Raw genomic sequence first — 26842 nt, forward strand, 5'->3', positions numbered from 1 at the left:
TTAGTCCACAGTTCATGGGTTTCCACTAGTGTGGCTGGTCATCTCTGCACATTTTCCCATCATGATCTAGATGTCCCCTGCCCACAGAATCCCCCCTCTCTCTCATCGACTGGATTCCATGGAAAGGTTTTTAAAGGCAAGACTATATTTAGATAAGTTCTGTCTTAGACTCTTACTCTGGACAATGATTTTGTTCTTATTGCTCTAAAAGCAAACATGACTTTTGTTTTCTCTGTTTCTTTTCCATAATCACTATTTGTTTAATGTCTTAAAAAGTGAAGTATTTGAAAGCCAAGTTTAATTAATTTTTCTGAAATTTAATATTCCAAAGATGATTAAAAAATAAGTTATTTATCCTTGCAAATAAAGTAAGATGAGTAGTAATGTTAATATGTTTTATCTAAAGTCATTATTGAAGATATGTACTGTTATCAATTTGCATTATTTCTACATATTGTGTGAGTATATATACATATTTCTTTCTTTTATTTCTTTTGATTTCTACATGTGACTCAAAGAAGTCATAGTGACTTAAGGATGTTGTGGTGATACCTGACTGAGTTTTTTAGAGAAGTGGTCATATACCCTGAAGAACTGTAAGAAACATTGACATTTGTGAACGACTCCTATTAGCCAAGATACAGCTAAGTACTAAGTGCTTAATTCAAAATATCTTATTTAATCCCCAGTTTGCATATGAGAACCTGATGCATGAGTGTTTAAGAAATTGTCTAAATGAATGCAGCTAGCAGCAACTATCAGAGACTAAGAGAACCAAGGATGGTTTTGTAAACACACATTGACAGATACTTTTATATATTGATAGATGATGAGCAAAAACATGCAATATTTAGAATGGTTTTTGGCTAACATAATTCACATGGGTTTTATTGAAAGCAAAGCAAATGTATGGGGGCAAATTTAACATAGCAACCCCATGTTTCAATTAATACATCAACTGTACACATTCATTTGTTTGTTTGTTTATGACTATGTATTAATTCATAAATATGAGCATGCTTTTTATAGACTGCCTGGTGTCTGCTGGGTTCAGGAGTACCTTGAATTCATGAGAGCTTGTTAAACAGAGGCAGGAGAGAGATACACGCAAGTTTTAGGATAATATTATTTAAAATAATTATCTTATAGGAAAATGGAGATATTCCTCTATAAATAACAGCCAGCAAAAACCTTTTACTTTGAAGACATATGTAGAAAACAGCAACACATAGTCAGTGCCATCCAGCATTCCCCTTCAGCATTTGCTGAGTTACACATTGTGCTTATTTTGGGTAGTTTAGTCTCCTTGCTGAAATATTGAGCACTAAACTCTCGATAAGCTTAAAACAAAGATTACTTAGGATCTGCCTTTAGTCATGAGAGGTATACAGTAAAAAAGATGGATCCATCTAAAACTAATGAGAACAGAAAAGGCTGCGAAGAAACACTATTAAGTGAGGCATGAAGTGAAGCTATTTCAGCACTCTTGACTAGAGGGCAGACACATATGTTGTATTCAAATGAGATTTCTTTGGGGTTAGAGATTTTTAACAATAGGGCCTGATGATTCAAGCAGGACAGAAGTACTTTATAATGATTTTTCATCATCAGACCAACTTGAGCTTTGATTTGTCATGAAATTCTCCAATATAACTATCTGTTTCTTTTTTCACCTTCCCTCACAATTATTTTGATTTTCAAGAGGTGAAAGACTCACTGAAAAGCATTGATGAGTGGAAGAGAATTGGGAACCATGTTGTGCAGTGAATAATAGAACTACTCTACAACTGTGAACAAAGTGATAAAAAAAAAAGTTGATCTGAGTATTTCACAGTCTATCCCCATCATGTGAGTATGATCAGTGAGCATACTGGCTTCAGAGTTTGACTTTTCTCCTAATAAAATCAAATAACAATAGTTTTCTGCTTTTTATACATTCCCCACAATGCTGATCATGTGAAGTCCCTTCATAGGATATTTGTATATATTAGTAAATGGTTATTTAACACATAAGATAAGATAAAACATGACTTATTCTTAGTCCTAGCAATCTGGGAATAGTGTATTTTTTTGCTTACCAACATTATATTATTACTGGGACATGCAACATCACTAAGACAATATCTCACCAGAGGCAAACATTATCTTTTTATTGATCTGACTTAGGACTTCTCAGCTCTGTTAGTCACAGAGGCTGAGGTTGTAAGGGAGGAAAAGAAAACACAGTATGTAGAAATTATGAGAAATATAAAGAAAACCTTAGAAGGGGAAGGAGAAACAGAGTAGACCAGATTGAACAGAAATAGTAGCAATGGGTGGAAAGACTAGGAACGGCAAGTCTCTGGTGCATAAGAATTTTCAAAGTTAATCTGAGCCTCTCTTTCATGGATGAGATAAATACTCATCATAACTGGCTGTGATGGTTTGAAAGAAAATGGTCCCCACAGGGAATGGCATTATTAGGAGGTGTAGCTTTGTTGGAATAGGTTCAACCTTGTTGGAGGAAATGTTACTGTGAGGATGGGCTTTGAGGTCTCCTTTGCTCAAGTTGCACTCAGAGTGATGCACAGTTGCCCCTGATGCCTGCAGACCAAGATACAGAATTCTAAGCTCCTTCTCCAGCACCATGTCTACCTGCATACACCACCCCCACCATGATAATAATGGACTACACCTCTGAAACCGTAAGCTAGTCTCAATTAAATATTTTCCTTTATAGGCATTGTCATGGTCATGGTGTCTCTTCACAGCAATAGAAACCTTAACTAAGACACTTGGATGGCATTATGGGACATAAAGGGCTCCTAATGCATGAGTTGGCAGAATGTATGAGGTCACAAAACAACTTCTGTAGTGTCACAATTGAGTCCCTATGGAGTAAACAGCATTTTTTTAGGAAGTAACGGGATATGATTTTTAATATGATGCTCTGGGACTAGAAATATCATTTATTTAGTGATATTTAAACCAAAACATTCATATTCCAATAAATCTCAGTACATTTTGGACAGAGCCTGAATGAACTCCTGACACAGACCATGATGTCACAGTAGAGGCAGATTCAAAAAGCAAGAAAAACAAGTTCTAATATTCATATTTAAAACACTTAGATATATACTCACCCAACAGACAGGAATGGCTCCTTTGATTCAAGCCTATAAAATATGAAAATTTTATTTTAATATAACAACTTGTTATATATTCAAACATTGATTTTGTGTGGATGTGGTAAATGTGTTTTATAGCTGTAAAATTTTATATACTTATGTATGCATAGATATTTCCCAATATATATCATATATCATATATATTATATATGATACATATGCCTAATGTACATGTGTCATATATTATATGTGTTTTATATATATACATATATGTGTGTGTCTATGTATATGCCTACCATAGCAAAGCTACATATTATTGTTCTAATTGGATTCAGGGCAGCTAAACTAACTCAAAGCCTCAGACTTGGTCGGAATGCAACTATTACAGACGGTATCACAGTGAGAATGAGAGTCTAATTCTGAGGTATACTCCATAGCCAGTTAGTTTTGTTAAAAGTGGCAGTTTGATTCTAGAAGCTTTAATATATCTATCATTAGTTGTATTGGTGGAGAAATTTATAGTGAATATGGTGGGATATTGGCTGGGTATTTGATTTACAGGGGATATACTCTGTACATGTGACAAGGGAGAAGAGGCCCTGCACTCAATCATTTGCAGGGGTAATGTCATGCCACAGATTAGGATCCTTTCTCCCAATGTCTAGGTGTCTCCAGTTTCTCTGAAGAGTCCAAATGTGATATCTAATATGGAAAGGCTGTTTAGTTGTGACATCTCCAGAAACCCACTTTAAAGTCCCTTGTAGTTCATTCTTCTCATCATGAGCAGGTACAGAACTGATTCCAGCTAATTTTCTGATTCCACATGACATTCCACTTACTTTATAAAAGGTCTGTTTTTAGGTATTTCTGAATTAGCACTCAAGGCGATTTAATACACGTGTGTATTTTTCTTATAGATTTCTTATACAATTATGGGCTAAATTAGGCCAATAGTGACATGTTTTAAGTAAATACTGACATTTCATGTTTAAATGCATGAAAGCCAGAGGACAGCCACTGATGTTATTCCTCAGGAGCATTTCATTTCATTTTTGAGACAAGTTCCATCATTGGCAGAGAACTCAGTGAGCAGACTAGACTGGCAAGCCAACAAACTCCAGAAACCCTTTTGTTTCTGTGTCCTCAGCACTGAGATTACAAGTGTGCCACCATGCCTGACAGGACCTTCTGTTGGTTCTGGGTCTTGACCTCAGAGTTTTATATGTACAAGATGAACATTTCACTGGATGGTCTATCTTCCTCACCCCTACAAATATTTAATATATCAGTAATTATAAGAAAATGATATTAAGCTTAATTATAGATCATTTAAATACTGACCATTAGTATGTATGTATGTATGTATGTATGTATGTATGTATTTATTTATTTATTTATTTATTTCAGGTAGGTAACTGAAATAATAACTACATCAGAATTAGACAGATTGTGTCAATAGTTTGTCTCTGTTTCCTTTTGCATATATCAAAACACAACCTTCTAGAAATAAATCTCACTATATTGTGGACAGAACCTGAATGAACTTTGGACACAGACCACAGTGCCACAGCCTGGAGCAGTGTGGTTGATGTATTGTGCACTTCAATAAACTTATCTGCAGGTCAGAGGACAGAACAGCCACAATATTAAACATAGAGGTTAGGCAGTGGTAGCACATGCCTTTAATCCTAGCATTCCAGAGACAGAAATCCATCTGGATCTCCATGAGTTCAAGGCCACACTGAAAACAGCCAGGCATGGTGACACACACCCTTAATCCCAGCAATTGAGATCTCAAGTCTTGCTTGGGAAAGGCACATGCCTTTAATCCCAGGAAGTGATGGTAGGAAGCAGAAAGGTATATAAGGCATGAACACCAGAAACTGGAACCTTTTACCCTTCAAGGATTTTAGCAGCAGTTCAGCTGAGATCAGTTCAGGTGAGGACTCAGAAGCTTTCAGTCTGAGGAAACATGATCAACTGAGGAATTGGTGAGGTGAGGTTGGCTGTGGTTTGTTCTGTCTCTCTAATCTTTGAGCATTCACCCCAATACCTGGCTCCATGTATTTCATTCAGCATTTCATCTACAGAGCAGGATGTGAAAGGCAAGAGCCCCAGCAATTCCCTTGTACAGTCACCAAGAGAGAGAAGCATGTTAAAACAACAGTCAACTTTTGGTTCATAATTCACATGTTTACATTAGTTTGACAATTTGTCCCTGTGCTTTTCCAATCTTGGAGACAATTGAATAGCTTGAACTGTTTGGGAGGCATCCAGGCTGTGGTACCAGGACCTGTCCTTAGTGCATGAGCTGGCTGTTTGGAACCTTGGGCTTACACAGGGACACTTTGCTCAGCCTGGAAGGAGGGGATTGGACCTGCCTGTACTGAATCCATCAGGTTGAATTGAATCCCCAAGGGAGTCTTGGCCCTGGAGGAGATGGGAATGGAGGGGAGGGACTGGGGAGAAGGTGGAGGCAGGGACAGGAGGAGGGAGGACAGGGGAACCCATGGCTGATGTGTAAAAGTAAAACATAAATATAATAAATAAAAAAGGAGAAAAAAAACAGTCAACACCAAAAGTTTAGGGGTGTATATTTATGTACTCTTTTCTTTTTGTGAATTTTAAGTGTTCGCATTTAACATTTAGGTAAACTAATGACCTTCTTTTATTTGTTTATTATTCTTGAACATTTGTGATATTGATATCCCAACAGACATAGAGGGAAATTGTGAAGCTAAATAATGATACAGAAGACCACTTCTTCATTGGACCCATGTTTTCCATCCAATAACACTGAAAAGCAGAAAACATACAGGTATTAATGGGATTACTTCTCCAAAATTATCCAATAATTTCAGCCTGCACCAGCTAATGTTTTAAGACTTCAGTGTAAGTGTAAACTTGTGGGAGCTGATGTGTTTCACTTCACACATCATTCACTAAAAATATTTTATTGAACTGCATTCCTTAAGGATGTCATAGACAACCCAAATCAGTACAAGGCAATCACTATACATTTACTTGTGATTATCCAAAAGCTAAGTTCAGAATTTGTTTGAAATAATGATTATTGATTAAATGTTCTTGGTTTTCTGAAGGTTCCAGATATACAGCTGTTACACTGAGATATACAAGGTGAATAATGTCTTGATGCCCTTAGAGGTTACTAATTATGGTTTGATTATCTAGCTCATTGCCCTTCCTTTACTACTTCAGTCATAAGACTATTCTCTTGTAATTGTTAATACTAATTATCAAATTCACAGAGTTAAGAATCACTGAGGAGATAAATCTCTGGATATGAGTTTTAAGAAGTTTCTATATTGAGTTGGGATTGGAGAACTCACCATAAATTTAGACATTACCATTCTATGGCTTGGGGTCATGGACTGAATAAAAAGGAGAATTTGAGCTGCACATTAGCATTCTTTCATCTCTGCTTCCTGACTCCTCATTCAGAGGGACAAGCTACCTCATGTTCTTGCCGTGAGGGATTATATCCTCAAACTATGAGCAAAAGTAAACCTCTTTTTTCTTAAAGTGTCTAGCATTTTGTCACAGAAACAAGAAAAGTAACCAATGCATCTTTCAAATGCTTTGTAAAAGATTTTGGAGACAAACTCAGAGTTTTAAAAACAATATTGAATTGAGGGTTTTGATGGTTATTTTACAACTAGGTTTTGTCAACTTTAGACTATAAGTCAAATGCTCTTCACTATGTAATTTTATATGTCATAGGCTATGAGTTTTTTCCCAGTTTTAAATGGTAGAACACTTCTAAAGGAAAAAAATGACATTTTTGTGTCTGGTGAAATTAATATATAATTCCAAATTCAATGTCTTTAGAAAGAGCTCCTGGGATCATAGCTGGTATTTGATTTATGTATTGTTCAAGGATATGTTTGTGCAATAGGAACACATTAAAGAATTTGAGTATAGACTGTGTGTTCTCAGTTTTGTGGTATTTTCTTTATGTCTGTTGTAGAAAAAAAAAAGATTCCTACTCATGCTATCAGAAAATGTAAACAACTTTTCAAACAAATAGGCATGCTACTTTGAATATATAGCTTCTCCCTGATTTAGAAATTTATAGTAATTGAATTTCTTCCCTACGTCAGCATGTCAGCTTCTGTCCTAGTGACAGTTTCATCCAAGATACCATGTTCATATCACCAACTCTCTTAACAATTTTCATAACCACTGAATGATAACTAAATCTTCAAGTGCTTCCTAAGCATGCACCTTCCCTGCTTCAGGTGTCCATCTTCTACTTTAATTCCTCTCCCGATAAAGAATTTACCCAAGGTCAATGGTTTGCTTGTTTCCCAGACAAACACACTTCAGGTATTTGCTTTGGTGTCTTCGAAGTTCTGGTACTATAGAATATCATTTAATACCGTTTAGTAAAATACCATTTAGGATCTTTTCCCTAATCAACAAGTAAATTTTATCTCAATCTATCTTATTTTAGCCCTTTCTCTTCTGGGTTTCTTATACTAGCAGTCCTCATTGGGACACTGTCTTGGTAAAACCATAATATATTAAAAGTAAACCTGGAGTTTCATTAAGGATGGTGAAAATACTAATGTGAATCTTAGCTGAGAAAAGAGACTGCTAGCAGTTTAATGCTCTGTCTAGGGACCCTGGTCTAATATGGTCTATGAACCAAATACGAAAGATGATATTGGCCAGTAGTCATGCTAAGCCAAAGAGGGCAAGCCCTGGGTAACAATATTCATAAGCATCTTCATGGTGAAGCAGAACAAGAAGTTGGAACAAAGGAACCATTGGCATCATACCACACTATGGAAGAATTTCCCAGTAGCCCAAGTTGAATGGTCCTCTGCTTGGATACCATATGCTTAATTATGGCTCATCATTTTGCATCAAAGTCTCCAGCTGTGAGATGTCAGGAATACTGTCCATGCTCATGGTGCCTAGTTATATGACATAGACCCTTAACAACTAAAGGTGCTATTGTGAAAATAGGAAATTGTGTGCTTAGAGCAGCTTACACAGCTCCTAGTGCTGACTGAATGCTGTGTATAAGTCTATGCTAAAGACAGATCGCTGACACTCAACACAAACTACCAAAGTGTATAACAAGCTCATTTTAGTCCTGAAAACTGAAGAAACAATAGACTAGAAAAAAAGCCATGAGAAATATCCCTTCAGAGAAAAATTGTTCTCAATTTAGTGCTTAGAACCAGGCGATTACATCATGATATGCCCAGAGAGAACCTGCCTATGAGTTTTTATAAAGTAATTGTTTTATGGAGAAAGGGATTGATTTTATCTTTCCTAAGATTTAGTTTTCACAAGAAGTAGGTGGTGAATTTAATAATACTTTATTCAGGGCCCATGAAAATTTAGCAGTAGAATAAATAAATGCACCATAGCCTTTAGAAGAAAGATGTAGGCAATTGTAAAGAACTAAAGTAAAGCACAGAATTAAGATCAATAAAGAGAATTAAGGAAATTAAAAACTATATTTAACCACAAACTAATTTATGTTTAATAAAGACTAGTCATCATTCATAATCACTGATGTATTTAAAGGTTCAGATGTTCTGTGAAGTAATTCTTATTATCCACATGAAGAAGCAGAATGAAACACAATCAAGAAGTGGTTGAGAGTTGAATTCAGTTCTGCTGTACAGTTTCCACCTCCAATCCTGTATGCTGTATTGCCCTGCAACTCTATTTCACTCTGCCTTAACAACATGGCACTATGGCACTGCTGAGCTTTCTAAATTGGCGCTCATGTTCTCTATTAGGATACCGCAATGTTCTCATGTGCATTTTCTAACTTCGTAGATTCTGAGATTTGTGTCCCTCATACGGTTTGCTTCCAGCATGGGACCATGGGCGCCCACCAAACATTTGCTAAAAGCCTGTAGCTTAAGAGGCTCCAACTGAAATTCATGATCTCCCCTTGTTCTACTCTTCCTTGTTTATTCTCTATTTCTGAGCACTCAGACGCTCAGGCCAATGAATCAGAATCATTGGCTTCTTTCTCAGGAGTTTCTGTCTGGAAACACTTACTCTCAGAAGATCTTCATAATTTGGTTCTTTCTGCTGCCAAAAGATGTTTTCATTCTGTTCTCAAATCTCTAGTCTTAATATTCACTCTTCAACTGATCCTCAACTTTTGTATCTCAGACTTTCATCCTTCAGTATTCTTTAGAATAACCACATATACCGATAGAGATGCCTTCTTGTGTCCAAACACACTCATGCAACTTCTCTCATTACAGTGCTCAGAGTAGTTTTTGAGAATCTTGATATAGGGTGCAATGGGTTGTTTCCTGACTATGATCACAACATCCTACCATCTTTAACCATATTTATTAACAAATACCCGTGTGATTGCAAAGTTTCTGCTAAGACTGTACCTTCCTAAAAAGTATGAGGTCACTGTACTTCAAGTACCTATAATTGTGCCTTTATTTATTCTGTTTTCTGATGCAGGATGTTATCTTGTTCCCCAGGCTGTCCTTGAAATCATTATTCTCTTGGCTTCTCAAATGTGGAGATACAAGCATGCACCATCATGTCTAACATATTATTTAACAAATATTCATAGGAATGGTTGACCAGTAAACTTTCACTATGTTGTCAGCTCCCAATTTTGCTTTGTACTTACATAATAAAGATCAAGTTCTTAAAATAAATGAGTTCACCCACAATCTATATCCAGTGTAACTTTTTGTTCTTAGTCTTTTGCTATTTCTATGTATGTGACTTGCACATCAGTCACAAGGACCAGATTGCTCATTTTCTGGGTGGTATTTTGATTTTTCACTCTCTTAAATTTTGCTTCTCATTGTGTTTCTATAGACACAACTTCAAACATTTTGAAAGATTATTGCTTTTATACAAAAGTAAAATATTTTATGAGGATTTAAAACTATAAAAGAGGTAGGTACTACAAAAATATGAATTATAGTTACAGGATCTTATAGTTGAAATGCAGAGTAAAAATACTGTACACTAGTATCTGATTCATTTCCTTTAGCAGTGACAGCCCAAGCCCTAATGTACATTTAATATATACATGGTAAATACCTGTAGGACACAGGTCTGAGAAGCCATTTGCCTAATTTTAGTCTGACTATGTGGCTTTGGAAAATTAAGGAACTTATCTTTGTGACTCAGTTGTCTCATCCAAAAAATAGTGGTGAACCCAGTTCATAGGACTGTTTTGATCAGAAAAAATATATATATATATAGCTACTAAATAAAGAAAAGGCAAGGCAGATTGATAAGTTGATAAGTACATGTTGTAAGTAAACCTGCACAATCACAGGAGCCATTACAAAGTCAATACAATTCTTCTGGCTACTGTTTGATGCAGTTATAACTGCCATACTGGCTAATCTTCAGTCAACCTGGCCTCATAAAAAAGACAATGGTGTCCAGGTCACTCTGAATTATACTTTATCTGATTGCTTATTAATTGTGGGGCAATTTAACAAGCCAAAGATTTTTTACAGATGAAAGGTATCTTATTTTGATTTTAAAAATCTAGTCTATGTATTATTATCAATTATTTCTGGTCTACTTGTAGTAACATGGCACCTTCTTCATTCCAAGGCACGAATTTAAACAGACTTTTCCTTGTACATGATGAAATGTGAGCAAACAATGACATCTTATAAAAAAGATAAATTCCTGAGAAGTGATTTTTTTTAATCTGTCCCATCTGATATATTTTGTGTATTAAAATATAACAGAGTTTTATCAGTAAGCTTAAACATCCATTTACTGACAAAGAAATTTTTTAAAAAGATAATATTTTTCATATGACTAGAGAAGTATTATGGGTAACTATAAATTAGTTTGTTGAGAAGTACTGAAAGTTGAAATTTGTCTATAGTCTCGTGAGACAAACAAACAAATGAAAAACAGTCTCAAGATGCTGTATTTGCCATTCAGGTTTTCATACCCAAGAGATAACCATGTTGGAAGAACAAAAGTTTCCTTAGGAAAAACAAAAACAAAAACAAAATTCCTTGATGTATAGCGTGGGGTAAGACAAGCTCCGACTTCCTCAGCTCTGCCCAGACATTGGTGCTCATCTTGTCAGCAGGTATTTTTATTTGAATGAAAGTCTAAAGTACGACAGTACAAAAGCTTGGTGCAGGCACTCAGAGTTGATTCTTGTACCAATCACATCATTTCTGTAGTCACGGCTACACTCATGGGTATAGGGATGAGATCCATTATAGGGATTATTGCTTGTGTAGTAATGTTCTGTCAACAACACTGAGAAATCAGTAGCAAGGAAAGGCTCTGGGTTAGACTGTGAGTGGATCGTTTGGGAGGCTGTGAATAAGAACAGCCATCTCCCTAAGAGCTGGCATGCTCTAAAGCAGGGAGGTCAAAGAAGTTCTAATTTTCTTGTCAGTTCTGATTAATTGATGATGGCTGCTGGGAACAATGTGTTGACAAGGACTCTAAAACCTTCTTAGGCCTGAGGATGTGAGAGGGTTATAATTAACCTATGTCTGTTACAGCAGTAAGGGAGGAAGAGAATAATGTCTAAATATGTATTTATCCAGGTTGGATTGATAGAAAATACAAAAATGTACTCAGGGTTACAAAAGGAAGGAAGTGTTCAAATTGCCTAGTTTAACAGATTTACAGACCATGTGCCAATGTGAAAATAAAAATGCACATTATTTAATGTCTTCTATGTTACAGGGAAAATCTCGAATTTGGAAAAAAGCACTTTAGCAGATTTAATCTTTATAACCTTCTTGTGTGCAAAGTTGCCACCATTACCATTTCTATCTTGCAAACAACAAAACAGAAAAATGATTGATTATCTTAAAGCTAGAAAGACAAAGCACAGGACAATCACAGAAAGCGTGCCTCCAACCTTAAGATTTCAATATATTTGTGCTTCTTTCCTGTATTTATTTGTTGATCATTAAGTAGCCAAACTAACCTTCAATTCTGAAGAGAACCAAGCTTGTTCACTCCTATGGTAGAATCTCTCTCTGGTGGACTCAGTTTCTTTGGAATAAAACTAGCTTTGCCCTCTCCCTCCTGTAATACCATTTTCAAGGGCTTTCATGCCCAATTGAAACCTCTGCTGAGGGCTACCATCAGGTCCGTTGGTAAGCTTCATTTGCACTTACCACCATCTGCACTGCTCTCCCCAGGGACAGATGAATAGATGGCTGTGGGATCAGCAAAGAAGCCCAGTGAGGTTTTTAACACTCACAGTCATAACTTTTGCCTCATTGGAAATTGAGGCTGCAGGCTCATATCTCTTGGACAGTCTATAATGTTCTTTCATAACTCTGCCAGAGGATGTAGCTATAGTAAGAAAGGAAGTGAAGGTTTCAAAAGCACCTCCTGGCAAGAAAGATCATTAGCCCTTGTAAGATTCTCTTGGGAGGCCTAAAATACTTTATCTGACACCTCAGGGGTTTTCAGTGAGGATGGGAAGAACACTTGACCAAGGCAAATTGGTGGCTTCTACTTTCTCCAATGTGACCCTAGAATGCACTTCACAGTACTCAGTGGAAGTGATGCACACATCTGTGCAGACATTTCTATTAAATAATAACAATATTTTTTTTTAAAAAAAGAACTTTCAATCTCAATTCTTTTCAACCATGCATTTTTCTCATCAATGTTATGAGCCTAGGATGTGAAGAGAGGAATGCAGGAAAAGGAACCAGTGGCTTCTCCACTATCACTTTCAGCTATATTTAGTTGCTTGCTAATGGCTGATAAATCCTACAGACCAAGTGTCTCTGCCTAGAGTGCCATCTGTGGAAATAGACCATCAGTCACTGAGTTATCTAGTTTTAGATCTCAATCCTCAGTCCTGTTCATTACACAATTCTGGTGCCATTTTTCTTTGTTCTACATTCGAAGATGAAGATATTAGAGTCAGTACAATTCTGTGTAGTCATGTGATAACCAGTCAAGATGAGTTATTGTACCTATGAATGCTATGAATGGTGACCAGTGACTAAATGTCAATAAGACACAGTAGGATGAAGAACAGCAACATCTGCCCTCCCAGGGATCTGTATTCTGTTACCTTCTATCCTATACACTCCAACTGTGCCACACCTTCCCACACACTGCATACCCCAGGTTCAACAATACTCTTACCCCTTCTCTTAGCAAATTGTATAAGACTTTTTCAGATCAAGTTGTGGCTAATATTTGTATAGTGTTTGAGAATAACAGCAGATTTTTGTGTATATTTTCTTAACTGGGTTGCTTGCTGTCCTCTTCCTCGAGACAAGCGGTCTGGTAGGTTAATGTGAGCTCCTGTATTGGTAAATCCAGGTCCTCTTTGACATAGTTTGCAAATCCCTACCAACCTGCCCTTAGATCACTAAAGAAATCAAATATTGGTACTTAATTTCAGAGCATGATTGCCTTTAATTTTTTTAAATGTATCTATTTTTATGTGTATAAGTGTTTTGTCCACAGGTGTGTCGGCACCATGTGCATGCTGTGCCTGTAGGTACCTGAAGATGGCATCAGATCTTCTACAACTGGAATTACAGGTGGTTGTTAGCTGTGTATATGTGATGTCATCAGATCTTCTACAACTGGAATTACAGGTGGTTGTTAGCTGTGTATAGGTTGTTGGGACTTGAATCCCCGTCCTCTAGAAGAGCAACCAATGTTCTTAACCACTGACCCATCACTCCAGCCTAGACTGCAGTGATCTTCCCTGCCTTATGCTGATTAAATTGGGCAGTGCCAATTTCCTATGGGAATAATTCAGAGTCCCTTAATCCGGGAAGGAGTTCCCTAAATAATTAGTGATGCAAATGGAGTCCTTCTCCTACTGCAGCTGTAGCTATCTTAAAACACACAGGTCTCTGACTCTACGGTCCACTCTCTCTGACTTCTTTCTGTATTAACCTGCAGAATTGGGTCAAATCCTTAAGTGTGGCGGATATAAATCTTGTTTGTTCCTTTCAAAAAATTTTAAATAGCTTCCACAATGCAGAGTCCATTACAAATGATAAGTTAAAATGAACTTTGAAGGACATTTGACTCAATGTGTTCTTACTGAAAACATTCTTCACTGGTTTCAGACCACTCAAAGTGGTCCACTAGCTGTTCCTTTTGAGTCTGCTAGGTCATTCTTTATGTAGTAGAACTCCAGAGTTCCACGCCTGCAATTCTCTTGTGAGTCATTATGGACCAACTATTCTCACCCATTCTCAAGGATTTGAATTTCATATATGTACTGTTGACTCACAAATATACACATCCAGTCCAGATCCCCTTTCCTAATTCCAGACATAGTATTCAATGCTCTACTTGACATCTTTACTCAGAGGTCTCATGGACATCTTAACTTTAACATGTCCCAGATCTGAAAAATGTTCAGCCTCCACAGCCTCCTCTATCTTCCCAAAAAATTCATGGCCACACTAACATGACTCTGTAGGTCAAGATTCTTACTCCTAAGACCATGAAAATATCTCTTAGAGGCAGTCTGATAATCAGTAGTTCCTTTCTTCTATACATCAAGAGTCCTTGTGGCTTTCCTTCATGGAAAGAATGTAACATTTTGCAAGTCATGATCCTCCTGATTGAGCTTCCTCATTTCTGGAATTTCAGATGTATATCGTGTCTGTCTTCTTTTCTCCTTCTTGAAGTAAGTCACCACATAAGAATACTGATTACTTTAAAGTCACCGTAATATAACAAAGTTTTCACTAGTCACAGAAAAAGGCTGTGTGGATAATGGTACTCAACCAACACAGATGTCTGTACTACCCTGGCTGATTACCAGACGCGATATGCTGTAGCCACTTGATAGGAAACAGAATAGAGCTTTCAACCAGGTATGCTCAGACTACCAAATATATCAAACAAAATTTTAGGGTAGCAGATTTAGTTACTGCTAACAGATGACAAAATCAACATACTTGACTCCATATATGCCAGTAGTCTCATTGCTTCTGCTTGCAAAGCATATCTGTCTCAGAGGTGTCACCCAGTATTTGCTTGGTTTTGCATATTCTATCTCTGGTTCCTTGAAGAATATTTTTCCCTTGCAGCTACTATGACCCTTCTGGAAATATTTTTGGTATATATCCAATGTTTACACATTCCAAGGTCTCTAGTTCACTGTAGTTCACTGTAGTTCACTGAAGCATTTCATAGTGGAGACCCTTTGTTACTTGTGCTGCATTGTATCTCCAATGTCACCCATACTCCTGTCTCTGCTCCAGAGACATCAGCCTTCTGCTATCTAAACTGTGTGAATATTCCTCTGCTATAAGATTATCTCCTGGGTATTCTCTTTACATACAACCCCTTTCCCAGTATCACCTTGCCAGCTCAACATTACCTTCAAGTCCACTCATCAATGTCCTGCCAGAATGTCCCATTCAACACCTTTGCACTTTCTGTGGCCCACAATCCTTCCCTAGTTATATTATTCTATGACATCTGCTACTGCCTACATGTAACTCACACTTAAAGGCAATATCAGGGATTTTAGGCCATTTTGTGCCCTGATGTATATTAAGTGACAAGTCCAAAACAAAACAAAAATCAAAAGTGAAAAACCAACCAGTCAAACAAAACAAAACAATAGAAAAATCCATACCTGTCTGTAAGTAAATGAATCATAATTAATTTAATTTTTAAAATTAGCAAATTTGTCTTATCTTTCCTTCCACTATATAGGCTGAGCAGATATCTTTAATAGGTGAAGCTGATTACCTCCTGGATCTGCCTTACTGACAGGTAAAAGATTGCCTGTTTATCCAAGACTCAGATTTTATTATCCACTCAAAATTGCTGGGGTCAGAGATTTTCCTTAAGTCTCCAATGTTTTTAAACATTTCTAGTAATGAAACATTTGAAGGAATTATTTGCTTACTCATCTTTCCATTGACTTAGTCTGTCTCTGAAATTTGGCTGTGTATTAACTCTTAGTCTTAATGGCTGTTATAACTGTTTGGACACTGTTGTAGCTACCTGTTCATGAAAACCAGCTACTCAGATAGCCCAAATGCTCCAGACTCCCCAACCCCATGGCTGAAGTTTTGTTTGGGGTCTTTGTCTGTGTCCAAGAGTCCAAGTGTTTGCTTTTCTTGGAAGTGATTCCCTCCAGACAGAATGTCAGTTGTCCAGTAACTGCCTATCCACATGCCATTCACTCATACACCTATACATCATCTTTTATTTATGACATGTAAAGATACATATATCTTCTTTTACAATTAAAGAAAATGTCTGCTAATATTTATTTTTGTAATCTATGAATTTTTATAGTAAGTAGTACAGCTTTATTGCACCAGTTTAGTTTTTATTTTCAAAGGCAGGTCATTCAATATGGATATTTTCTCAAACCTCTAAACATGAATGAGTAAAAGACGGTCTTCAATAATCCAATAGAAAAATGATGATTCTATTTATTCTCTCTGTAATTGACTCGATGTCTTAGTGGTGTCTTCACCCCTGGTGTAATCAGTTGTCCTGTTAACAGAATCCAGGTGACCAGCAGCGCTGTGCAAAGCTACACTAGCCAGAGTTCTCGCTCACTCCTGTTTATTTGTACTTTGTAGACATTTATTTCTGAAAAGCAGAAACTTACTCACATTCACTTGAAATTTGGGGATTTGTTGGTGCACCCTTCTTAAAAACTTCTGTTTGTGTGTTTGTATGTGTGTGTGTGTGTGTGTGTGTGTATGTATGTGTGTGTGTGTGTGTGATGCTCTTTGTATTACTGTTTGTTTGCTCTGTTTTATTCTAGTTTGCTTGCCTTTTTATTTGCTTTGCCTATGTTTCTTCTAAAGAGAGAAAAAGTAGCTGTAATGTTGGATAGGTGGGGAGGACTCAGACAAGATGAGGAAGGGGAAATGTGATCAGAATACATTATATGAAAAAATTATTTTCAAAGAAAAAAATTAATTAAAAAAACCCTTTATATTGTATCTAATGAATCCTAACCATTGGCCTTGCTGTGTTGATAGGTTTTCTTTGTTCAAATGGACATGAGCCATGTCCTGCATCCCATGCCTACAACCTGACTTTATGCAGTTGCTGTCTGTAGCTCATATACAGTGTATCTTCTCATAGCCACAGCAAAACAGTAGAGTCAGAGATTAAGGACAGGGAGGGTCAGTTGTAGTCAGGCAGAAACAGTGTCTCATTTTTTGCTAGCTAACCTAAAATCAGAGGTCATCACCATGCATTCCTGCTTATTCATTCCATTTCACCACTTTAACTGCTAATCAGATTTGACTTTTTTATTTTTGAGAATGAAATTACTTCAGCTGTTATCCCGATGCACCCTGCTCCTAAACCCCCTTTCACACAGGGAGACCCCTGTCCTATCCTGTTAATGACTGACACAGCATTTTAGGCAGTTAGCTCTGACAATGACTTTATCTCTACATGGGCTGCTAGCCAGCACTGATATGTGAGACTAAACTTAATGAAGTTGCCCTTTTAGAAAATTAACTTTTTCTAATAACCATGGAGACTGGTGAAGATGTGGGGTTGTATGGAGTATTAAAAAAAAATCGTCACTGTTTTTTGCCTGAGTGCTTCTATATACTGTCTATCATTTGTAACTGGTACAATCTGCTCTAAATTTAATGTATTTCTCTTGATAAAAAAATATCTCTAAGCCATGAAAATTTAGTGTTAGGTAATAACATTGGAAGAAAACACCATCTCGGGTTAGGGATTTAGCTCAGTGGTAGAGCACTTGCCTAAGCACAAGGCTCTGGGTCCAGTCCTCAGTTCCAGAAAAAAAAAAAAAAAAAAAAAAAGAAAAAAGAAAAAAGAAAAAAGAAAACACCATCTCAAGTCAAACATAGTTAATATTTTTGCTTTATTGTTCTTCACACTTGCTTATTAAGCAGGTGTGGTGGTTTCTATGAGAAATGGTTTCCATAGGTGCATGCATTTGGACATTTGGTTTTCAGTTCATATTGCTTTTGTCAGAGGTTATAGAATCTTTTGCAGGTACAATTTTGCTGAAAGAAAATTATCACTGGGTAGCTTGGAAGGTTTATATCCTCCCCCCACTTCCTGCATGCACTTCCCTGTTTCCTCTGAGCAGTTGACAGGTAACATTAACTTTACAAGGGGACAAGGTAAAGAGATGGCCTTGAACCTTAGAAGAGACTGGCTATATGAGTAATCTTGAGCCTGTTAAAGATTGTGGAGCTTTTGAATTTTGACCAAATATTTCATTATGATATGAGCATGAGCCTGTGTGAGTCATGGGTTGATTGTCATGGTTATAAGTTCATATATTTAAATGGTTGGTCTCCAGTCATGGTATTGTTTGGGTAAGTTATGAAACCTTCAGGAATGCACCTTTGTTGGAGAAAGCCTATCGCTGGGGCAGTGTTGGGGGTTTACAGTCTTGCCTACTTCTTGTGTACCCTGCACTTACTGTGGGATATTAAGAGGTATTCTCTGAGTTTCCTGCTCTGGCTACATTCCGTTTCTGTCACTGTGGACATCTAGCCCCCTGAAACTAGTTCAAAATAAATTATTCGTTTAGTTGCTTTTTGTCATGGTATTTTATCTCAGCATGAGAAAAGTAACTAATGCTGTAGGTTTAGTCATGATGTTTATGTAAATTTGCTTTCTGTTTCTCTAATCAAATGCTGAATCCTTGTCTATGTCACTCTAAATATCTTTTGAGTATTTAATGTAATCCACATATTTTTATTGTTCCATATTTTTGTTGAATCAGAATACCTTGTGATTATAAGTAAATCTACAAAGAACATCTTGGGAATAATTTAATATTTTTACATTATAGAAATACTTTAAGTTATCCCCTTAGGTGTGCTTCAGTATACACAATTTCTTACACAGAGTATGTATTTGGGGCATTTTATAATTATGGAGGTCGAGAGTAAATATGAATAAATTCCACAGAGAAGCATGGAGTCTGGTTTTTCCTCCAGATTATTAGGATGTAAACAACAGAGTATTTCAGAATATTGGAAATGAGGACAAACTAAAAAAAAAATGGTGTGTTCCTAGTCTTTTGTTTAATGATGAGAAAGTGACTTAAAAGGGGTTGAATTGCTTCTAAACTCTTAGTTGCTGCATGAGACAAGCCTGCCTCATGGTTGCAGATTCTTGACTTTCAGTCCAGTGTGTATTTTCATGACTGGAAACTTCATAGGACCAAGTAATTCTGTCACAAGTATGTATTACTGCCAGAAGGAATATTTTATGGAAATATTAAAGCACAAACTGTGTGATATCTCAATGATGTACCAAGATTCTCCTGTACTATAAACAGGAGTAAAAGAGTCAGTGACTTAGAATTGGAAGCTCCCTGGGTATTCCGAATGTAAAAACACCAGTAAAAGGGAGTGGTAATTACATTTAATTCCACTAGAAAGAATGTTTTGGGAGTTTAATAGTTCACATCCCAAAGGAATGATGTATGTGAAACATGGGTAATTAGTGAGGGCAGGATGCTTCTTTATCTTCCTCTGTCCAAGCAAAAGAGAAGAAGCACATCCATGCTTACTTCTTACAGATAAAGTTCAATAGAAAATTTTCTTTTAAAAGGAGTCAGATAGGACATGAAATTTTTACAAGAAAAAAATGACTATTCCTAATTGAAATATTTTAAATAAAACAAAAAACTAAGAAACTGTAAATTTTAATTTTCTAGGGCTAGTACTTCTAAAATTCACTTTAAAAACTCTACAATATGACATTTTCTATTACTTTCTAATTTTTAAGAAAAAAATTTCAGTCTTAATTGACCAGGACAAAATATAACGACAATAGAACAAGCTAAATTTATAAAATAATTTGTGTAGTTAATAAAACTCATCCATTGAAACAATGAGAGATTGATGACATAGGAGAAAGGGGCATGTAGTTTATCATTATTGTGTTATTCATCTATATTTTTATGTGTTTTAAAATAGCTTTCATATATTCTAATGAATATTTTCTCTCAATAGTAGGAATAGGTGCTGTGGGACAATGCTTTGGTACACTGGTTTAATAAGACACTGATTGGCCAGTAACCAAGCAGGAAGTATAGGCAGGATAAGCAGACAAGGAGAATTCATGCCCTTTCCACCACAGTGCTCTGCCACTTATTAATTTTGGAAATAAGGTAATCAACTTTCATTAACTAAAGCTTTTGAAACTGTGGCCTAAATCTAGCACTTTACCTTTAAATTGTACCTGTGATACAATCCTGACTGAAAGAAAATCTACACCAAGAAGTAAGATTCTAGCCTCACTACCTGACCATGAAGTACAGAACAATTTGGAAGTGTTGTGGGAAGAGTTTAGAAATGTTTGGAACTGTGGGCTAGAAAATCTCTGAAAACACAGATTTATTGGGAGATCCTAAAAGAAATAAAGAATGCTGACAAAAAAATGTACGCAGGAAATGTCTGATGACAATCACATCAGGAATTAGATTACAAGCTATGGATGTTTTGGCAAAGAATTTCTCTACATTTTTTCATGCTTCAAGACTTTGTGGAGAACTAATTTAAAAGTGACAGACTACTTGATTTGATGAGAAACATTCAGGATGTTGGTATTGCTGAGTACTTTTAGTCAGATTAATTGTGAGTGAAGAGCAGAGTACAGGGATCTGAAAAATTGCAATTTAGATAAAAAAATATGTATGAACAAGATTGGGGCCAATGAATGTGTAGTTTTTAAAGAGATTAGTACCATCAAAAAGAATCCAAGTATTTTGCACTGATGTTGAAGGAACTATGCCATGAAAAGATCTCAGAAATTGGCCAGATCCCCTCTATCCTAAGTTCAGGCATAAAAAAGAAATAAACTCTTTTAAATGTGTTTGTTTTGAGAAGAGAGATCCGGGATTAGGGTCTCTTAGATAAGTTTGTATCCAGGTCCATTAACCCAGACATTTAGAGACCACTGAAGGTAAGGACCAAATGTTCCTGGCAATTTTATGTGCTGAGTTGTCCATTTATGTCATCTACGTGACACTGGATTTTCAGGCATGCACAATAAAAAAGTTATGGGAATGACAAAGGCATCCACCCAAGTTTGAAAGGAAAGCCTAGGAAGTCAGATAATGTGTAACAGGGTCAGAGTTCCTGTGAGAATTCCCTGAAATGGCAATACATGAAACTTGAGAGTGAGCAACGGCCATAGTAGAGACCCCAGGAAGCTGGAGGTGCCAGGGACATGCCAAATCTGACAAGGAAAGTTGTAGGCAATGGGCAGGGCCAACCCCAGAAGAGCCACTGTAGTTTTCCACCAACAAGGTGTATGATTGCCATTCCCTTTGGGTGATACATCAAAGTCCACATGCCTTCGATCCTAGAAATCGAACTATAGGGCTTATTTTTTCCTGAATAGTTCAATATATTTTGTGTTGGTTTCCTTTTTTGTCTATTTGCATATTTATTTCATGTAGTAGTGCATCATACTGTGGCCTCAGATTACTTAGAACTCACTATGTAACCCTGATTGGTCCTGAACTTGTGGCAATCTTTGTGCTTCAAAATGGTGGGATTATAAGTAAACCACAATAAAATGCTCTGATTCTTATTTTGTGGAATAAAAATGGTTATTCTACTCTGGTATCATAATTTTATGTTTAAAATATATTATCTGGATCTTTTGTTCTCTCTCTCACATACACACAAACACACACACATACATATATACACACACATATATACTCACACATATACACATACACACACATATACATACACACACATATATACACACACATATATACATACACATACACACACATATACATACACACATATACACACAAAAATACATATACATATATACACACATATACACACACATGTACACACACATGTACCCACACATATATACACACACACATACACACACATACATACACACACACACACACACACACACACACACACACACACACACACACACACACATCATGTGTCCCACAAAAGAATTTGAACTTGTCTTCTTAAGAAATGCTAGAATTTGAGACATTGGGACTTTTTTTCTGGTTGTTTTTCTTCAAGATAGGGTTTCTCTGTGTTGTTTTGGTGCCTATCCTAGATCTAGCACTGTAGACTAGGCTGGGCTCTAACTCACAGAGATCTGCCTGACTCTGCCGCCTGAGTGCTGGGATTAAAGCAGTGTACCACCACTGCCTGGCTGACATTGGGACTTTTGGAAATGAACTAAATAATTTTGCAATATGAGATAGACCTAAGCCTCTGGGAACCTGGCTAGAATGTTAAGAAGGGTCTCCTGAAACTCTTATGTGCATGAGGCTTGATTGCCAAAGTTCAGAAGCAGAAGTTTGGGGATGTGATTGGATAATGATGGTTCTGATTTCATCAAGGTATTAAACTATTATAGACTCATAATTAGATGGCATGATAGTTATGGGTGATGGTGGAAAGTAGGAAGTAGGATCATCGTGAGTGTATTGAATCACTTGAATGTGACCTTGCATGATATTACTTGTGTTTGACCTTTTTCTGTGTCGCCATGTTCTGATATACCATGAAATAAGTATGTTTCTTCCACAATGTCCTTCTACTGTGAAGTTTCAACTTAACCTCAGGTGCCCAACAACTGAGCCAGTGGATCAATAACTGAATCCTCTGAACTCTGAGCCAAAATAAACTTTCTCTGTTAAAACCATTTTTTTTTGTCAATCATTTGGTCACAGAAAGAAAAGGCGAACTAATACACTGTGTTTGTAGGAGTATAACTTCAGTGGGTACCTTGCCAACTACCTTCTGTCCTAAGGACATGAGATGGGTATCTTTCTTCCTCTGGAAGTCAGTTAGATATCATAAATTAGGGCTCAATTACCCAGTAATGTTAGAATGAATGGTGTGGTTGTGTCCTCTTATTTGAGGACTAGTACTTGTTTATCTTACAAACAAGTTTGTTATAAGTTTCAGTTTGTTATAAGTTGTCATGAGCCTGAGTTTTGCTGTTTTTTTTTTTTTTTTAAATCTCTAAGTCAATTGCTAGTGATATGAGCTTTCTACCATGCTAATGAGCAGGATTCTGGAATGGAGTAATATTTTGACTTAAAATCATTCTTATAGCACAATGAGAAGGTAAAATTCTAGCATTAAAATTTTCATATTATTCTGATTCAGTTTGTTATGCCTGGTAATGTGTAAATCACATGACCATTTCTTTCATAATCCCTCCCCCATAATCTTATGAAAAGAGAAATATGATGAGAACTTTAAAAAATGAGTTACATGGCATGGTGAGAATATGAGCTAATGGTAAGCAAAACAGAGGTGGGATGAAGCTGCAGAATAAATAGTAACTGACTGTTAGGTGACCCTTCAATAGAAAGTAACTGATTTCCAAAGTATCTTCCATTGGAAGCACAAGGCTTTAAATCTTTTAGCAGAAAACAAGTCACAGGGTTAAAGTGCCATGAAAAGAACAAAAATGTACAATGCTAAAGACAACAAGCAAGGTTAACAGAGACAATGAAGAATTTTTAATTTATGAGCAGTGAATGGCTTTGTTCTTTGAAAGATAAAATGTACAAAGCATCTTCCTCACGTGCAGGGAAAAGATGAGCTGCTCATCTGCCTAACTAGTTCTGGTGTGGACATCCAGTGTTACTGTCTCCACTGTAATTTAAGTACCCCTTAGTGTAGTTTAAGGAGAATTCAAACAGTTCAATACCTGGAGAAGTGTTAAAGGTCTTTTTGATGAAATAATTTGGTTCAATAAAAGAGCATGTGTTTTTATGTATAAAGGAAAAAACTAGTTGAAAATAAGCTTCAAGCTGTAAAGTGAAATCTGTTTCTGTCTTCTTTCTCATCTCCAGACTAAGAAGACAAAATACAAATTCTAGCTCCTTCCACATTATGATAATTTTACCTTCGCCCATGTCTTCCCACTTCAAAGAAGAAGCATGAAGTAGCAGCTCATGCGGTGCTGGGGAGAAGGTTGGAGATATAAAGTTATGCTTGTTTTCTGATTTGAAGGCTGGGTGAACAAGTCATCAAGTGGTTGGCCCACTCTTACCTTCTGTCTTATGCAAGTGTGTAAACTTGTGGGCAATTTGAGTTCAGTAGACCCTGATTTTTCAATCATCTAGAACTCCATTGTAAGATTCTATTGGGTAGTAAATTTGCCAGAGTATATCACAGGATGGAAAATTGCCTTGAGTGAATTTAAAGGCATATTTGATGGTTTCTTTGTGGTAGTTTCCTTTGTTGTGAGACTTCATGAGAAAAATGTTACCAATTTTAAATGGCATCTCTCTCTCTTTTTGTCTGTCTCTCTCTGTGTATATACATGCTATATAGGATGATACTTGCTATATTTTAGATGATGTTAGATAAAACTCTATCAATCATTTCTGCCCCCCCCAAAAAAAAGAGAAGAAAATAAATTCTCAAATATTTGAGTATTTGCTTTTACTACACAATTACATAAATCATTATTACCCGCCCCCCCCTTTTAAAGCTTGCCTACCAGGAATCTTATAAAATTTGTTGATCCCAGATAATCCTTCATCTTAAATTCTGTGTTCTGGGTTTCATCTTGGTAATTTTCATTGTCAAACACTTCTACGGGACTGGTCAGTTTTGAAGAGGAGACATGGGATTGATCCTTCCTGTTGCTGGTTCTTTTTCAGTAAGACCTGAGCACACAGGCTTTCTTGTTAGTTCTAAGTTAGGCTAGACTCTGGAGAAAGACCTATAATCCCAGTTCATTGTACACATTTTCTTCATATACTTATGCCTTTCCCTGACTCTACCTCCCCCTTAATTCCTGAGCTTTACCTTTCACATTTTAAAGAGTTGGTCTCAAATCAAGCAAACAGATGTTGGACTTTCTAATAATATGAATCCCAAAGGTCTTACATAGCTCCTCTGTGCTAAGGAGTTGTACTTTAGTTTATCTTCTGTATCACTATCCTATTCTGATCCATGGCAAGAAGATAATAATGGGTATTTGTACAATAAAATTAATCAGAAAATGGCATATAGGCCATTCCTTAACCTAGCAGAAAGTTGCCTAAAGCAGAACTATTTTTATTGGTATTGTGTCAGCATTTCTTTGAACATTTTACATGAAAAGTTTTGTAACTTACATTTGCTCAGCATTAAATTGTGAGGAATGTAACATAAGCAAAAGCATTAAACAACCTTTTGCTTTGGGTAACCAAATGGTCAGCTCTAAAAGCATGGCAGACAACTAGCATTCTACAGACTGAGCTCGTTCTACTGGTGTATTTATTTGTGTGTGTGTGTGTGTGTGTGTGTGCGCGTGCGCGTGTGCGTTCGTGTAACAGCAGTTAATTAAGAAACAGAAGATGAGTTTGAAAAGAGCAGGTAGGTTATATGGCAGGGTTTGGCAGGAGGAAAGGGAAAGGATAAATGATACAATTACATTATAATCTTATAAAATAAAAGAATTTTTCAAAAGAACACAATAGTTATAAAACATAATAAAGTATAGATTAATAAAATGCTTTTGCTTTGAAAAGTTTTATGGCACATGAACTGATTTAGTCGATTGTGAATTTAGCCACACTTTCACATTGAACTAACCATGATGATGGTTCAGCTAAAATAGACTTGCTTGACTCTTTCTAGCTCTTGTCTTCCCCATTGCAGGATCTCTACCTCTGGCTTGGGACAAGCATCCTCCATGATCAGAGCCTTGTGCCTAAAGCTCCTGCCCACTCTTCTGTGTGTTCAGTGTCTTTTCCTCATTGGTTTCCATTAGTTTCCTTGTGATTTACACGTTTATGTTGATGAGTACAATTCCTATGTTGCAGTGACATTTCCTTTTTATAAAATAAATCTGATTTCTAATGTTTTGAATTCACATTAGAGATGTTTAAAAGGCAGGTACACTAGCTTTTTAATCCTTTCCTATTTGTTTTATAAGCAAATATAGTATAATACTTACTATAGATGTTTTCTTTGAAAACTCATAATAATTATCATAGTGAACATTTTATAACTTGCATAAAAGTATCAGGCTCACAAGCATATTCTTTTCTAGGAAACTATTATTTTTTTCCTTCATGTGGCTAAAAAAGCTGAGGAATGAGAGGTCAATTCCATGTTGCTGCTCATAATGTATTTGTTAGAGGAACCATTGCCTAACACTATAGGTATTCACATCAACTATTGGCATAGCTTTAAGCTATCAGTAAAATGCATTTTTGGAATCTGTTCTGATACAAAAGTGTGGCAACATTCATTTAGAACCTTAGTTTGAGAGAATTCACCCTGATTAGAGGAGTGGAATAGGAGCAATATTACTGCAATTTCTGCACAGATACAGGGAAAAAAAAAACTATATACCATTGAAAGAAACCAGGTATGCCAGTCAATGGTTGGTTGCTGTCTAGTTTAACAGGATATGATGTACCCATGTAGGGACTGGGAAAAGTAATTCCCTCATACACTCATACTCCACTATGGAAGTAAAGAAGCTGCTTTTCAGGTAGTTTCACCTCAGCAAAAAGGAAAAAAATTGGAATGGAACAGAGCCTTTTCCAGAGCTGATGGGATTCACAAAGAGAATATTAAACTTGCAAATTATTTGTTGGCACCCTCAAAGGAGACAGAAAATAAATACAACAACCAAAAGCTACATTGTTTACTCAGCACACTGAGGAGGCCAACAAAGTAGAAATGACCAGGACAACTTTCTTCCATACTAATTTTGGGTTTGCAGTGAATGAGAACTTAACTTCCAGAATTTTAATTTCT

At 36.5% G+C, this 26842-nt stretch overlaps 1 protein-coding gene across 11 annotated transcripts in view; it reads right to left on the bottom strand.

Moving 5' to 3' along the window:
• Nucleotides 1-26842, bottom strand: part of Ralyl (RALY RNA binding protein like) — a 669774-nt gene that overhangs the window by 126778 nt on the left and 516154 nt on the right. For 10 of the 11 annotated variants that reach the window (XM_036177971.1, XM_036177968.1, XM_036177966.1 and 7 more), the window contains one exon: nucleotides 3123-3155. The exons of the other annotated variant lie outside the window; for it this stretch is intronic. In XM_036177971.1, coding sequence (XP_036033864.1) covers nucleotides 3123-3155 — 33 coding nt within the window. The remainder of the gene's footprint in view (nucleotides 1-3122; nucleotides 3156-26842) is intronic. 11 annotated transcript variants of the gene reach the window in all.

Source organism: Onychomys torridus, chromosome 2, assembly GCF_903995425.1.
Source record: "Onychomys torridus chromosome 2, mOncTor1.1, whole genome shotgun sequence".
Classification (NCBI taxonomy): domain Eukaryota; kingdom Metazoa; phylum Chordata; class Mammalia; order Rodentia; family Cricetidae; genus Onychomys; species Onychomys torridus.